The following is a 17,344-nucleotide window of genomic DNA, read 5'->3' as shown; positions in this document are numbered from 1 at the left end:
TGTTATACTCTGTGCTGTGGCATTATGATTTCTCTGCAGTCCTGGGCACTTACCACAACCAGTTAGATAATCAAGTGGTAAAATAGTTTGCTTCTACCTTATCTTTTTACTAGTATCGGTGCTAATTAATTAAAAATGTATTGTCAAAGTTTAGAATTCTTTCCCAAGTTTTATTCTACATATAACTACCTTTTAGAAATTAAAAATTATCTGAATAAATCATTAATCATTCATCAATCTACTGTTTCTCTCAAATATTTTTCTTTTAACTCCTTTTATTTAATTCTTCTGGTTTTGGATCTATAGGTGAAGTCCACAGTTTAATTATACTATCATTAACACTGTTTATTGATTTTCAATGCTTGGTTATGTTTGTAAAAAAAAAAGGAGAAAGCTTGTCTCTTAATTCAGCATGTCCTGACTGTCATGGCCTTTCTAGATTGATAATTCTCCTTTTAGGGCATCTTTGCTGCTGAGAACTCTTTTGGCCTGGAGATTTTGTGTTATGAAGATCAAAATTGGATTATATTAAATGTAACTTTTTAATTAGGAAGAGATTCAGATCTCTCTTGGTGAGATCTGAGCTGTTTAGAATAAATATGAGATACCAGGAATTGTTTAAAAAGACTGCAGACATTACAGATTAAGGAGAAACAATCTGTATTTTCCCTTTCTTTGAACAATAGGATATTCAGAGTTTTCTAGACCTTTCTAGCACTGTTTCTGTTTATGCACAGTGTTGCTAATAATACACACAAGCCAAGTGCTATGAAAATAGTCTGAAATAGTATTTAAATAAAGTAAAATATTGTAGAAAATACCAGTTGTGGACTTACTAACAAAACCAGAAAAACCAGGGATTGATACATCTGACACTGAGTATTTTAACAGTATTTTTGCTTCAGGTTGGACAACCAAGTCCTGGTGCTAAACTTCATTCCTGGTGTTCCCAGCGAGAAAGCACAGCAGAAGCCTGGCCCAAGGCACCCCATGGTCAGTATTTTCTGCTATATGTCTCATAACTGCTTTTGATTTCTTCAGGAAGCAGTTTTATTTGGGGCTTTTTATTATTATTTGAGTTTTCTTTTATTTATGATGCAAATGTCACTCTGTGATGGAGTAAAAGCTGTTAGTTCTTCCTAGGAAAAGGAAGAATACTGAATAAATTACTCCTTCAAAGGGTGCCCTTGAATAGTTCCTTACCTCATGAAGCTTGGAACATAGTTCTACATGATTTGAAAATAGGAGAGAATTCCAAAGCTCAGATGAGTGCTCTGTTTCACTCGCTTTTTTGTTGAGTTGGATGGTGGAGAAAATCTTCACTATGGTTTGTGGGTGTGTTGATCAGGCTTGGGGTATTGATTATTTTGAAGTTCAGGGGCTCTGTTCCTTCAAAAATGAGTAAATTTTTTTTCAGCAGTATTTGTGAGTAGTGGATCAGTGACTTACCATTATTAATGAGCATCCAGGATGTGCTCCAGTATCTGCTTCAGCATCCTTTGGTATCAGTAAGTGAGAGTTTAATAAAAAGTGTGGGACCAGAAATTTAAGAAAGCACCCTAAAACTTGATTTTATTGCATGTCTTACAATATGAGGATTTTAATGAGTCTCATCAGTATTTGTTTATGTGAGCTCTGCCTCATTTTTATTTCATTTCCTCACTAATTATAATTTGTTACACAGCAAATCATTATGAACGTGTTATTTTACATTTGTTCTTTGTCATTGCACTGGGTGCTGGATTTTAAAGGTTTCACATCCCCTTTGGGAACAGATTTGCCAGTTTGTGATGGCTGGGTAATGGAACAGACCAGATCATCTGATACCATTGCACACTTACAAAATGAGCTGGTGGTTTCTGGCCAGTATTTAGGAGACCAGAATCTACCTCACTATTAATCCAGAAGATTCTGTGGTCACCTCTCTGTGTCTTGAGGCTTAACTGTAACTTCTGAGAAGAACAGATCCTTAGGATTAGAAATCTTAATGCAGACAGTACAGTTTAGTCCCTTTTTGCTTTTCCTGGGTCACAGTGTGAGGGTTGTTCAGTACAAACTGGTAGAACAGATCGAGAAGGAAGATTTAATGTCAGCCTCTCAGGGATGAGGTGCATATTGACACTGGTGAAAAATCCTGACCCAGGATGGGCCTGAGAGTTTCTCTGTATGTTTCTCTGGGCTTTGTATTTGTCTCTGTGAGTCAGTAGTGAAGGAAGGAATGCAGAGGTGATAGAAGAGAGAGATACTCACAGGGAAACTTGCTCAGAGATGGTTAGTAAGGCAGAGCAATGTACATGGAAATTTTTGGGAGTGGTAGAGCTTGTTTTGATACTGATTTAAGCAACAAATACTGAAACAAAATGTGCCACATCTGTCTGTGCAGAAGATGGTGCCTACACTGATTCATTACTGCAAACATTGTATTCCATTTAATGGGAAGTCATGGTTTTCAGCTAAAGAAGGTGATTTCCTGAAATATACTGAGGAGACAAAGAAAATGCTTTAGTTTTGTTTGTGAGGACTGACAGGATGCTTTATAAAAGATTTCATAGAATTTAGGAAATGCAAATGTATTTTTGATTTCTTCTGTCATGTTCCTTTTTTCCTTCTCCAGATCCTTCTCCTCTCAACAGCTACAGACCCAAGAAAACTGAAGTGAGTACTTGCAAGTGGTTTTGCTTATACACTGTTTTTTGGGAAGCTCTGAAATTCCCAGTCATTCTTGGGTTGTCTTGTATAAGTAGTTTGAAACTTTATCTACTGTAATATTAGAAGCAACAAAAAGGACATTTTAAATCTTATCTAGCCTAGTTAAGGCCTGCTGACAGATTGTTTCCAAACAGTAGAAGGAAACTTAGCACTCTTCAAAGATAAAGAAGCCCTCACGTACAGAATTTGCTTTTCCTTGGCATTAAGGCTTGCAGCAAGGCCATAGAGGAGCCTTTAAAGGCCCTTTGCATTTGCCTTACCAGTTATCCTGGAGCATTGTTTCCATGTGTGAAAGATGGCACTAGTACTACTGGGAAACACTGTTGTGTTATTTCACATCCTTTCTTTTTCAGATTTTGGCTTCTTTCTGTATTAAAAGAATCCAAATATTAATGTCAGCGTCGTTTTGGGTTTGGGAGGCTTTATTCATTATGTCCTCATTTAGTTGTTTTTTGCCTGTGTTCCTGAAGTACTGTAAAAATTGTGGTTTTAGGCATTTATGTCTGCCATCCTAGATTTTCTGATGGCTGGGAAAACTGATGATAATAGGGAGAAGAAAAGAAAGGCAACTATGAGGATAAACCTCGATATATATGTTAAGCACACTTATGTCAGGCTCAAAACTTTCATTACCAAGGGCTGTAATTCTGTGTATCATGTGAATCTAATGTATTGTGCTGCCTCTGGATTCTTCCATGGGTTGTTTAGACTCTCAGGCATTATTCTGAATCTGTGAGATTCCTGGGAAGCCTTCAAGTTGTGCACTCAGAAAACTTGATAAAAACGCTGTTGCAGTAGAGTTTCACATAAGATGGTGTGTTAGTTACCAACAGATTCCTCTGAGACTTGTTGATTTACTTCAGACCATGGACTTTTGTATGGAATGAGTGTCCTTGTTCTTTCCCCAGCAGACAGATACTCCTGAATGAATATACGATCTTTAACTTTCAGGTTGAGAAATAAAAACATGAAAATTGTACGTCTTGATGTTTGTAATAAATTTTAGTTTGGTGGGGTATTTTTCAGGCAAAATCTACCAGTGGAAAAGGCTTGGACAGTTTTGCTGTTTGCAAGAAGGATGTGAGCCCAGATCCATCCAACAGAGAGTCCCATTCTGCTGCTTTGGAGCATTCAGCAACTCCAGCAATTCGGGACTCTCTGAGTTCTGTGCTGAGTCGATCTTCTCTGAGGGAAAGGTAATGCCCTGGTTTGGTTCATGACATTCTGGAATTAGGAATATGAGCTGATGATAGCAATGCCTACATGACTGTAGTTTGCATGTTTGGAGGTGTGAGGGCTGAAGAGACTGAAAAATCTTCCTGCAACAGCTATGTTGTTGTTTGACTTTTCCTTTTGCTGTGTTTGCCATCACCTCTGCCTGATGATTACAATCCTAGTAACATGGCAGTGAAAATCTCTGAAATGGTGACACCCTGGATTTCAGGGTGCCAATGTCCATCTGGAACAGAGAATGAATAAATCATCACTTAAATGAATCATCACTGTTACAGAGGTGATTGGAATCTCAGGGATATAAATACAGATATGTAAAAATGGCAAGTAAAATTTACAGTAGGTACTTGGAAACCTTTTTTCCATCTGACTTTTCACAAGGATTTTGAGCACGTACTTATGTCTGTGCTGTACTCAGATGTGTGACTGGTGTGCATAACATGCTTGGTCTAGCTTTAATCTACTCTGTGTGTTATTTTCCAATCTTTTCACTTTGTTGACATCTTAAGATTTTGGGTTTGATTTTTTGAATGGAAATGAGAACCTCTGCAGCAATTGTGTACATATTAATTTATATATTTCAATTCTTTTTCTTAGCTATCTCCACTGACCCCAGTGGGACTGGGTTGGGGACAGTTTCAAATACCCGTTAATTTGGTGGATTTCAGTCCCTGGGTTAATATTGTGGGACAGCTTCCCAGATTCAGTGTCTTATGAGGGTGAGATGGAAGAAATGTCAAAAATGCAACAGATGGTTTCATGCTTAAACCCTCCAATCCTTCAAGGAGAGTATTCCCTGTTTCCTGCTGAGCAGAACGTGTCCTTGGTGCTTCTCTTGTAGCACCAAGTAGCAAGTTACTCGTTGGCTTTCTGGGAACTGTATGCAAAGCTAGGCGTGAGTAAGCAAATAGATAAAATAATTGTGAGAAGATAAGGATTAAACTGATGACCCATCCTAAATGCTGAAGATGTGCTTTGGTGACCAGTTCACACTCTGTTACCGTTTGTACCAAGTTAGTCGGTGCTTGCAGGTTGCATTTTACAGCCTACACACAGCCTAATGCTTGCTTCCAAAATAGAAAAACTGTCTCCATTTTTTCTTTAAAAAGAAAAATGACAGATGGCAGGTGGGGACTGAATTTTTAATACTCACAAAGATCAAGTTGGTGTTTTAACATCTTCCTCTGCTTGAAAACTTGTTTGTTAGTTGTTCTGTGTAATAATGCATCTTGGAAAGTGTTATGCAGAGATTAGGATGTATCTGGGGTTTGAAGGAGGCTTCTTTGTCATCTTGTCTGCCTCCCCATTCTCTGACAATGTTTGTGCATTAGTTACCCATATCTGGGAAGAGATATTGTCATGGTAACTTTTTTATCCTTTCTTCAGCTGGACTCTTTTTGGGGGGTTGAGGCTAAATTATATACACATTTTATTTAGAGCTGATGGGGTGCCTTCTATTGATAGCAGGAAAGTCTTGTATGTTGTGAGTTGCTGTTACATGCACAGTAATTTAGTCATCTGCCAGTTAATCTTGAACTTGTCTGAATGTTCTTGCTTTTTCTCTTTATGAGCTTCTCTCCAGAAGAGATTTCTGATCTTGTGAAATTATGTTTTTTCTTCTTATTAAAGCAAATGTTCTCAGCTCTTCAGAGCTGTAACATCTCTTTATGTAAAATATGTAACCATTTACTTCTGTCATCAGAAAAAAAATCAAAATGAGAAATAAAGGGCATAGTCTAAAAAAAATTGATCTCTATTTCATGCTTCTGAGATAACAATGGTTTTAGCTGATTGTGTACTGAGAGTTATACTTGGAATGACAAACATGGTTTAGAGGTCAATGTTTGGAAATGCATGCAAACGCTGCTGTTCAGATCATAGAAATACAGAGGAAATCAGTGCACTGAAAGTAAAGCAGTGTTAGTGTAATTGCAAGAATATGGAGTCTTATCTCACAGTACTTGGTGTTTATTTCCTCTATTTTATTTTGAATTACAAAGACAAATTGCTTAGCATATCCAGGCTACTGTTTTTAATGCTAGTCAACCCACAGTCAATATGAAACTTGACTCCCCACCTCGACCTTTACTTCTCTCTTTTCCCTTTCTTTTTAAAAAGTAGTGTGAAGTGACTGGCTGCCTTCTTGGGAGTGTGTCCCAGAGCCCTGCTGTGTGGTTGTTAAACCACTGCAATACTTTTCAGTGAGATAGAAATTGGGGTCTTGTACAAGGTCCTCTGAGCCCTTTTGTATCCTCCCTGGCAGTTTCCAGTCCTTTTCTTTGAGCCTGCTAGAGACACCACAAATCAATCCTCTTCCCCTTTCCTCTGAGATTTCAGTCAGAAGCAGAACTGTAAATAGATTTACTATTGAACAAGACAGCCAAGTTTTGAATATTGATTTTTCATACTTTCTTTTTACATTTTTTTGTTATGTACATCATCTAAGGAAAGCATTTGCTGATGTTGGAAGCTGACAGTCAGCAGTGATGTGGCCATACAACCCTCCAGAGGTCCCTACCAGCCCCCACTATTCCCTGATTCTGTGAGGTTTGATTACAGCCCCTGTGCAGAGCAGTGGCACTCACAGACCCTCGAGTTCTGCCCATAGTGTGTGCCCCACAGTGTGCCAAGGCAGTTGTTTGGTGGGTTGTGCAGAGAGGAGCATCCTGGACATCCTGGGTGCTTTGGGAAAGAGCGTTCATACTCTGTCCTTTCAGTGCTGCTTCAGGAAAGCAAAACTGGAGTCCAGTCCTTGCTTTCATGGTGCACAGACATCCTCACACACTCCTAGAAGATGGATTTTTCTTGGGGACTTACAAGCTAAGCCTTCCTTGCAGCACAGAAACCTGCAGCAAAGTACCTGTCAGAAAGAAAGGGAGAAATAGTGAGATGGATTCCATAAGGTCAAAAAGTCCTTTGAACAGAGCTGTATGCTGGCACAAGAAAAATCCTTTCCTCAAGAGACTACAACAATCATGGGAGTATTTGACTATTTCTGTTATGTGAGAGGCAAAGCTACTTCTCGTGCATTTGGGATCAAAGGAGTCTTTTTCCTTCTCTGGAAATAGCATGCTTCTACTTTTGTTTCCAGATTGAAGTGCAGTTCGATAGCTTTTTTCATGTTCTCCTGGTTATGCTGCTGAAATGTGATCTTGCCTGCTATAAAATTTAACAAAAACCTAAGTTCTCTTTGAAGTGAGACAGAGGTTAAGTGTCTGGATAAGATGTCCTTCTGTAATATTCCTGTATTGTTTTACTACCATCTTTTTATATTCTCATTTTCCTAGTACTAGAGAAATAACAGCATGAAGTTAGATACTGGTAATGATAGATATAATGACAGACACTAATAGATACTAATGAAATACTAGATCCTATGTGAAGTCTTTGAAAACACCAGTTATCAGAATTTTTGGCTTCAGTGATCTTGAAAACGATCATCCCAGGATCTTGGGGGTTATTTTTATTGCACAGCAAAAACCAGAAACAGGTGGTTCACCTGATATTTTAGAGACTGGCATGCATCCTGAGACAGGGTTTGCTTCTGCAAGAGGGTATGTTTTAAGTTTTGAGAACTCCTGATGAAAAGTAGAACACTGAAAAATATTGCAGACTTCTTAGGAAAAAGCTTGCTCGCAGGAGAGGTTGTACTTTAGTTTCCTGTCTGTTTCTAGACATTTAAAAGTCATTATTTCTGATTTTTGGAATTTTCTTTGGTAGGAATGTTTTGGGTTTACCAGTCTCACCTTTTGGGAAAGCTTAATTCTTTTACATTCTTTAAATATTAACTTCTGGAATCAGCACTTGAAAATCAGTTATTTCATACTACATTCTATGAAAGTGAGCAATACCTAAGCCTTGTTTCATATTTTTGACCAACGTCTGTATTATTTGTCATTTTCATTGGTTGCTTTTGCTGCAGCAGTAAGTAAATCTGAAATTGATTGCTGTCAGAGCCATTTTGTGTATAAATTAATAAATTCAGAGAAGATAGAACGTAATGGAAAATCTTGCAAAGAGCATAAGGAGGTGCAGCCAATTTGTGACAAACTAATGATTTAGTACCACAATGACTTCAACCTTTTGGGAGCAACTGCTCAGCTGGAGTATTGACTTTCACTGAAATTTCGGAAGCTGTCTGCCATTGAGTTTCACTTTTTACATGATGTATATTGCCACAGTTTTAAGGGCTGGATATGAAAAGGAGGGGGAAAAAAGCATTTACTAATTTAAGAACTCAACACTGAACGTGTCTCAAGTGCTTCAAGGCCCATTTATAAACAGGGCTTTTGAAAGTAAGAGAAGCTACACAGAAAGCATGAGAAACTTTACCTTTTTTTTCCATGTCCTGCTGAAGAGGGAGAGCAAATTGGTGCACAGCTAAGCTGTCAGCTTCTGTTTCCAAATATTTAGGCATCTGTGCTCTTGATTTAAGGCCCTGTCTGTGTGTGGTTGTTCTTGCTTTGTAGTAATATCCTGCCACTGTGAAAGCAGCCACCCTCCTCCACTTCCAGCATTGTGAGAATGGAGGGGGCTTGTGTTGATGTAACTTCATTACAATTCAGGCTTCTATGTACAAACAGAGCCTCTAAAACACTTCAGAGCTGCATCATAGCCATCGTTTGCTTTAAGAAAAAGCAAACCAAAATTGTGTCCTTGAGTAAATAGACCAGGAAAACCCTGAAGTGTAGCCCAGCTTTTCTATTGTGCCTCCTTACAAAGCAGTATGTACTGCAAACCAGGTCCATCCTGCTGAATTACCACCTCATGTCTCAAAAATGAGAGTAAAGCAATGTCCTTCCCTACTATGAATGCTGAATAAATACCTGCATAGATACAAAATACATGAGGTGGGTTTTCTATTTCAGAGTTAAATATTTTTGGTTTTGCTGAGGCTCTCTCCTGTTCCATGTGTAGGTTCTTGCAGACTGTGGGTTTTTTCAGGTTATACCCAGCTTTAAGTGTTCTTACTCCCTCTTCCCCCCAATTAGAGTAGCATTCTCTGCAGTTGTGGATCTGGTACTACAGCACTTCATTGATTTCTGTCCTGTGATGGTTTGTCCTTGTATGTGGCTTTGCTCAGCATGAGGACTGTGTCTTTGAAGCTGATGAATTCTCCTGGAGGCCACATGCACGGAATTGTTCCCAAGGCAGGGGAGTGCTGTGGTGGGGGAAGGGGTCACGAGAGCCACTGCAAATACTCTGCACAAGGTTCTGGCATTAATTCTGCTGATGTGAAATGTATTAATATCTCGGCTGAAATGTGATATTAATGTTTTTGCTGTGTGCAAGTGGATGATTGGATTGTCTGACATTTAAAAATTCCTATTTATTACAGCTCTCAAGTTTGCAAGCTGCTGTTTGAGTAGAGTACATGGGTGGATGTATCCTGTTTGCATTTCTAATGGAGTATTTCATCCTAACGGATAAAATTATACATGAAAATAATCTTTAGCACAAAATCTACACTGTCTGTTTGGCTTCTTCTTTTTTTTATTTTTTTTTTCATCAAGGTAGATGTTGTCTGTATGACCTTAAAAAAATCCTTATCTCATAAAAGAAAATAAATGCCTTTTAGTCACATTACAAGGGAAAATGGTTCTGTTTCCTTGATCGGACTCAACACAACATCTTTGAAATTAATCTTGAAAAGTTCTCTGATTGATCTGGCTTTTTCTAGGTCACTGAGCTATATTTCCAAAGTGTTTATACAATCTATTGGAATCAATAAACAATTTAAACTGATGTAACTGCAGAATGTTTGCAAGTCCCAGGGAAAATTGAAAGTATGACAAAGAATACAGCTGCAGGAGTTTATTTCTTTTATCAGGACAAACAGTCATTGAAATGAAATGACTTTCCTTTGAACACTGCAATATGATAGTGACACCTTAATCACATAAATAAGTAGCTGGTCATTTTAAAGAGTTGTTATTGGTGATTTTGGGCAAATGGAATCCTTTTATTTATAGTCCAAAAAGCAGTGCAATAAAGCCTGTTTTATAAAGTATTTCCAATAGGAGAGTTAGGATGTCATAAAAAGGTTTCACTTCAGATTATAGTTGTTGTGTTTCAGGCATGATTTTATTTTTGTTTGCATTTCAGGCATGATTTTATTTTAGTTGCATTTCAGTTGGCAAATATTAACGTTATTCTTTAAAGGTGGATTAGACCCGATAGTTGTTGCTGAAATTAGACAATAAAAATACTAGAAAAGCTAATTAAAAAGAAGCTGATACCATTTTTAATCACACTTAAGGTTTTGATTTTTTTTCCTTTTTTTTTTTTTTTGGAAAATGAAGCTTGGGGTATGTGAGAGGGACCAACATTTGTTATACCACAGCGCACACTAGTGGATTGATCCATAAAATCACCTGGAGAAAAAATTTAATAGTTCTCGAATTAAGTACTTAAATCTTCTTCTTGCAGACATAGCCATGTATTTTCTAACTGAATACAATAGCAAGCTGGGTTTTCTTTTTTCTTTCCCAAAAGTAAATACATTTATCTCCAAGGATATTTGTAAATTTATGATTAATAACAATGACCTGAAATCTTACATATGAATTTCATAAAATTTATTTCCCAAAGGCAGTCTATTCTAGCTTCCCAGAGCAAGCCACCTGAGTGTTGGAGGAACAGCAGCTGCTGTATAAATAAGGGAAAATGCCATGACTTCATGGCTCTATCTTTTATTTGTCAAGTGGGAAATGACTCACTCTTACTGCATCTAGGATGCAGATTTTTAAATGTGCATTTCAGAGGTCCTTTAATATCAGTAAATGTTGTAAATTCTAATGGGAAGCCATAAGATGATAGTATCACTGCAGACCCTTTCCCTTACCTCTGTTCTTTTAAAAAAAGAATGTGTTTTTTTTTCAAAACACAGGTGGTAGAGCACATGCATTGTAATGCAGAACATCAAATGGGGTTTGACTGCATTAGGGAAATGAACATTCCTTTCTGCTTTAGGGACTCACACTTCTGGTTTTTTAAAGGCAATGCTTTTCTCCCCTAACAAAATTCTCAAACCATTTTACTTCCTTTTAGAAGAAGTTATGTGAAATCTTTTACTGCAACAGATTGCTGGATTCTAGTATGCAAAAGAATTGCACAGCATGAATTTGTTGTTCAAGCTCTTGGGTTTGGAATTAATTGTAAATTTCTCTGGATAGTAATATGAATTCTGTAGTCATCTTGGTGAAAATTGCTGCTTATAGTGATCCAAGGATTATCAACTATAAAATCATTAGAAATGTGGAAATACATCCCCATATAGATTATATGTTACATACTTCCAATATTGTGTCATTTCTTGGTGCCCTTTCCTGAAGAAAAATAGAAGCATTTTCAAGTAGATGAATTGATTTAAAGAAACTCATAAATAAGCTGAAAATACTGGTGCTGTTTAGAACCAAGAGAGAGATATTTTGGGTATACAAACAATAATAAGTGAATCCAAGGAAGTTACTTATATAAAAGAAAATAGAAGAAGATTACTCAAAAGCAGAAAACTGATCATTTTCTAGTTATATTTCAGTCTCTATCTCTGGTAATAAAAAGAATGATCCAAAAGATTGGAAAGAACTCTATGCCCTGCCTGCAACCTTCAAGATAATCTGGCACTTCCCACTTTTGGGATCCTGCTTCCATTAATTTTTACATTACCAGGCTGCTTGTTTTGCACTGAAGCTTTCTCTGTGTACTTGGTTTGTTCTTTTTGAAAGGAGCTGGGCAGTTCTTCAGCTGTACTGAAATTTCTGGAGGTTTGGTGAAGGTGAACTGAGCCAGGCACAATCGGACTGGGGATTTGAGAGTGATAGACTGGATAATGCAGGGAATGTGATAACTTGGAGACAGGAGGGCACTGCCAGTCCCTGCACAGAGCAAACTGTGGAATCTCAGGGCTCGGAGTCATGCTGTTTCTCCACTGCATCAAATTTGGGAAGCCACCAAAGCCTGTCAGTGTTCCTGGTGCTCCTGATGCAGGCAGGGAATGGCAGCTCGGTGCTGCTGCTCAGCAGCTCGGATTGCAGAGCCTGCCCTGCCAGCTCCCAGCCCTGCCAGTGACCCGTGCTCACATCAGCATGATGCCACATCAGGAGCTGGGATTTTCTGGGTGCCAAGTCAAGCTCTCAGAGCTTAGGCAACATTGAAATGAAGATGCACAATCTTCATTTGGTGCTCTGTTTCTTTCCAGTGTGATGAGCTTGTGTAAGTAAGCATTTCATAGCTTCCCTCCAATTATTCCTTCCTTCTGTTGATGTCTCTTTTTTTGAAAAAATACATTTTTTAATGTAATAACATGGTTGGCATGTAAACGATCATATTCTTAAAATCTTTGTTGCCTCCCTTAAGATACTGAGAATAATTATTGATATGAAATTTCCATCAGCTTCTGAACTTGCTCAGAAGGATGAGCTTCTGAAAAGGATGAGAAGGACTTTTTTTAGTAAAGTGGAAAAAAATAATCCAAAACATAACAAGGTAAAATCCAAAAGTAGCTGTTTGTTTTAAATTACTCATACCAAGCAAGCTACCTAGTTTTTAGTAAAAAAAACCCAAACTTAAAATGCAGTTCTTCTTGTGAAATGAAGACTGCAATTGCAAGTTTTTGACTCCATGTGTTTTCCAATTTGCATGCATTGGGGTTACCTTCCTTTTGATTTATTCCAGTGAAAAGAACTTCATGTGTGCAATATTTCCTTTAAAGAGAGGCAAATGAAACCTGATCACTGGGAATAGTATAGCTTTTTTATTCTGTAGGGACCACACAAACATTACAGAAATGTTACTCAAGTTACAAAATCATCAACATTTTCTATGTTTTTCATCTTCTGTTGGTGTTGTGGCTGCATACTGTTTATGCACTGCTTTGAAATCTTTCTTTACTTATACCCCAGAGGAGAAAAAAAATCAAATTGAAACATTGTGTGTATGTTCCAAGTAGAAGGAGGTAATGCGTGCTTCATAATTAAAAGGGAAAAGAAATCTGAATCATAGAGTTTTTCAACAAGAAAATATTTCTTCACTTTGTTTTTCCTCTTGCAGATTTAGCACTGGTTGGCCTTCACCAGCAAATGGAGATGAGATCCATAAAAGAGTGAAAAATATTTTAAGGACACACAGTGCTAGACAGCGCCTCATATTTGTAAGTTTGACTGCAAACTCAATCTTTTCTCTTCTCCAAAAAAGAGAACTGTGCCTACAGTCTTGGATTTATTATAATGTTGTCCTTTGGGACAGCCTTGATTGTAGAAATATGGATTTAGTGAGTGAGCTCAACTGTTTCACACTGATTTCAGAAGCCTCCTTGTCTTTTGCCTTTATGAAGTAGTACAGGCAACTCTCTCATGGCTTACTGAGAACAATTATATTGGGGTGTGGGTTTTTTTATATTCTGATTCTCCACTCTCAATTTAAGCAAAAAATGTTACAGATGTGTAGAACATCAAGGCTTAACATGTTGTGCAGCTGCACATCAGCAGCTGCATGTATCCAGCTGTTCCTGGAGCTAATATTATTCTTCAGATGTGTGATTTTTTTTTCCCTTAATTACCTGGCTTTCAATGAACAGAGCTCTTTGTCTAATGAGATTACACCAGGGAACAGAATATTTTACCTTTGATGAAATTTTGAGGTGTGGTTTTAGACAGACAAATTTTTTCCTATTGTGATTTTGAGAAACACAGTTTCTCAGAAAAATGTTGGAGCATTGTACCAGCTGAATAAGAAGATTGTTCATCTGCAGAGAATTTAGAATCTTGAGTGTGAGGTGAGGCAAAAGAAAGGTAGGATAAAAAGGTTGTAAGGATGAGAGATGATTATGATACAATGATCATAATGATGATTATGATATAAGATGATGAGGAGCTCTGGCAATCTAACTCGGAAATGTTATTGATGGGGTAGAAGAGACATAAGTCTCCCAAAGTGGAGAAAGGCATCTTTTTTTGCTTCAATTTCTCTCTTAGAAAATAGAATGTTGACAGAAATCTGCTTTTGAATGTTGGTGCAATTTTAAGTTGCTGCTGTCCCCAGCTGTCCACCTTTCCCCTCAGCTGCAGTTCCCTGTATCAGTGGGAAGTGGGATAAAAAGTGTGGGAGCCCTGATGTTCCCCCCTCACATTCTCTACAGCAAGGGCAAGTGCAGCTGGCTGGGATGGGGGATTCCACTGGCTACAGGAAACCCATGGCAGAAGTGATCTTTGTAGTCTTGATCCAGTCCTGCAAGATGGATTGAAGAACTGTTTTCACTCTGAAGTCCTTATTTATTTAGTTGTTTGCTTGTTTTTATTCATGTCCCCAGATTTAGCCATATTGGGCAGCTCATTGTCTCACCTCATTCTCACTTAATCTGATTATTTTCTCATTTCTGTTTGATGTTCATTTTTTGCTTACTTGTTGGTTTTGTTTTCAACTCAGAAAAACCTTGTCTCATCCATACTAAGACTGATGTAGTTCATGCTATACCTCCCTGAGTTATTATATGAATGATTTTGTGAGCTGCTGCCTCTCAAATAGAAGATTCCCATGACATTTTTTCTGTGTTTCAGCCACTCAGAATAGGTACAAATCATATCAAATGCTCCCCTGATGTTTCAATGAACTTGAGATAACAAACTGGATTTCCTGATAGTCCAACATCTACATGTAGTGAACACTTGCACAGCCTGAACTATCTCCAGTGGTTCTTGACTGCTTTCCTCAAACAGCAGACCATGACTTTATGATAAGGAGAGTTGGATGATTGGTCACATGGTCTCTCCATACAGTCAAAAAGACTCTGCAAACATCATGGTGGAATTCTTGAATTGTGATATTTTCTGTTGGCTTTCTCTTGGTTCACCTTGTCTCTTCCAGAATCAAACACTTGCTGAATCTTCACAGGGATTAATAAGCAGAGATGATACTGTGTCCTCTTCTGTTGCAAAACCTTGTGATCCTGCCCTAAAAAATCCAGCTATTAGGGTATTGGGTCTTTAATTACCAACCTGATCAAACCAGTGCTGGCAAAGGACCATTTTTCTCACTCTGTTTTCTTCCATTGAGCAAAAGGAAGGGAAGGATGCTACAGAGAAGTCTTGTGGTGTCAGATAGTTGTGTAGAGATGGCTCATGAAAGCTCTGCTAACAGCAGCTGACCTAAAAAAGAAAATATCCTTGCAGTGAGTGCTTTAAAATACACCAAGATAGGTTGTGCTTCCCCACATGGCCCAAAATCGAGGCTGTGGTGTCGCTCAGCAGATGGCTGAGATAAATTGAAAGTGAGGGAGTAGTAAAGCAAGTGTATTGGCAATGTGGTGAGCAGACTCTGGCTCTGGTCTAGATCCTCTTCAAACTTTGAAAGGTTAAGAAGTACCTCTTATTCTGTTTCACTCCAAAGAGCCTAATACTAAATAACCATTCCCAGAAGCTTACAGCTGTGTCTTCCAAAATTTCTTTTTCATAGTGCTCTGCAAAATAGTGTGACTGGAGCTCTGCTGCAGATTCCTTGGGGTGTCCCCTGTACCCTTCTGCTGTGACATTGTGACAGCATCGTAACGTTTCCATCTTCTTTTGCTTTCCAGAACATAATTTGCCTCTGGCAAATGCTGCAGAATTTTATTTACCACTGTACCCCATTTCCTCTTCAGTGCTTTGTAGTCTGTGACTGCTGAAGGAAGAGAGCTCTCCTGTTTACAAACACACTTATTACCTTGTATTTCACCACAATAAATTCTCTCAAGTTTTTCCTCATCCATATGCTGCTGTTCAGCTTGTTCTGCATCTTATTGCCATCTACCACTATATTTATTGTCTTTTCTCCCAGTTCTGTGTTACCAGCAAGTGTGATTATTTTTACTGCAGTCTTTTTTCCAATTATTTCTCCTATAGCATGAAAGATGACTTTGTTTAGTAATCCTTACAGCAATTGACTTGTGCTGAAAGCATCACTTAATATCACCCCTTAAGCAGGGTCTTTGCTCTTCAGAGTAGAGTGAGCATGATTGTGTGTGCTGGAATTTCTACCATCCCATCTCAGGTGAGCAGCTGGCTCCCTCCACATGGGTGTTTTGTTTCGTTCTTACTTAAGAGGGCAAATTTGGGTTAATTAATGTCTAGATAGCATTTGGAAGGTAAAACTGCATTCTAGCAACTGAGAATACCTGACTGAGGGGTCATTAAGTGTATCAGAGTGTTTTTAAAGTTCAGTAAGCATGTACTCAACCTTGGATATGAAATTCAAGAATTGAGATGTGTGCAATGCTTCTGCCTTGTAAAACACGTGAAATTGATAACATAATAAGTTTTAGGTGTTTTTTTCCCTTTCCTGCAAGGAACACAAAAGCAGTAAGTAATAGGTTTCATAGCATTTTGCCAATGTGTTTATTGGGGTTTATTGAAGCTTCTGTTGCCTGCATAGTTCTCTAGATCTACACTGTCTAGAAATTCTTTCCAGTTTATTACCTGAAAATTATTAGCTGAATTGTACTGAACTTAATTAAAAGTGTTCATAAATGGCATTTGGCTCATTACACTTTGTCCCTTTCTCCCCCAAGAAATGTAAGCACTTTAATAGTCCTCTAAATGGAAAGAAAGTATTTTTGAAATGAGATGATTGTAATCAGAAACCAAGGTAATGAGAATTTGATTTCTGGGTTTTTTTAGGATGATTTGCCTCAGACAAGAGAACCTGTAGATAATATGCCCTTAACTATGAGTGAGCTGCGGAGCAGGTATGGAGTTTTCCTCTGACAAAACAGTGATACTCAATATTGCCCTTTACATTTAGCTACAAATTTCTCTTCCCATTTTGATCTTTGTCCTATATTGCACAGGAAAAAGGTTTCGGGAGGCATTACTCATAGTAAGCTTTTTCACCTAAAAGCAAAATACAATTAAATATAATTGTGCCTTTGATGTTGTTTGGCACTGTGTCAGTATAGGCTTCATAAAACACTGGGTTTGGAACTGGACTTGGCTATAAAAATGATTCTTGGGCAGATGTTTTTGGAATTTGTCAACCAGAGGGCAAATGTGACTTTTAAAATAATCACTTGGATTTTTTTTCCTTAAAACTATAGGAGTGCAAAAATAAATTTAAGTTTATTTAGTAATATGGTTTGAGGCTGAGTTTTTGGATTGTCCTTTTTTGGTTTTTTTCAGTTGATTTTTTTCTATCTTTTTTTTTATTATTTTTTTTTTTACAAAACAGATATTTGGAAAACAAAAGAATTTTCCAAAAAATACAGCAAATTTATATGGTCTAGTTTAGTGATTCAGCATGTTGTATTTCAGGACCTTTCTTGGAAAACTGAGATTTTAAAAACCTGGTTTATATACATTAATTACTCTGTGTACTCCTCACATACATGACCAGGGTTTAATTTGAATAATTTACTTTATAAGACACCAATTAA

The 17,344-nt window shown here is 37.7% G+C and overlaps 1 protein-coding gene across 3 annotated transcripts in view; it reads left to right on the top strand.

Annotated features, from left to right (window-relative positions):
* Positions 1-17,344, top strand: part of SPATA6 (spermatogenesis associated 6) — a 42,823-nt gene that overhangs the window by 16,413 nt on the left and 9,066 nt on the right. For 2 of the 3 annotated variants that reach the window (XM_064428804.1, XM_064428803.1), the window contains exons 8-12: positions 906-993; positions 2,615-2,655; positions 3,736-3,905; positions 12,994-13,093; positions 16,593-16,660. In XM_064428804.1, coding sequence (XP_064284874.1) covers positions 906-993; positions 2,615-2,655; positions 3,736-3,905; positions 12,994-13,093; positions 16,593-16,660 — 467 coding nt within the window. The remainder of the gene's footprint in view (positions 1-905; positions 994-2,614; positions 2,656-3,735; positions 3,906-12,993; positions 13,094-16,592; positions 16,661-17,344) is intronic. The other variant, XM_064428805.1, reaches the window with a different exon arrangement.

This window comes from Passer domesticus, chromosome 7 (genome assembly GCF_036417665.1).
Source record: "Passer domesticus isolate bPasDom1 chromosome 7, bPasDom1.hap1, whole genome shotgun sequence".
NCBI lineage: Eukaryota > Metazoa > Chordata > Aves > Passeriformes > Passeridae > Passer > Passer domesticus.
This window is presented reverse-complemented; position numbering and strand designations above follow the sequence as displayed.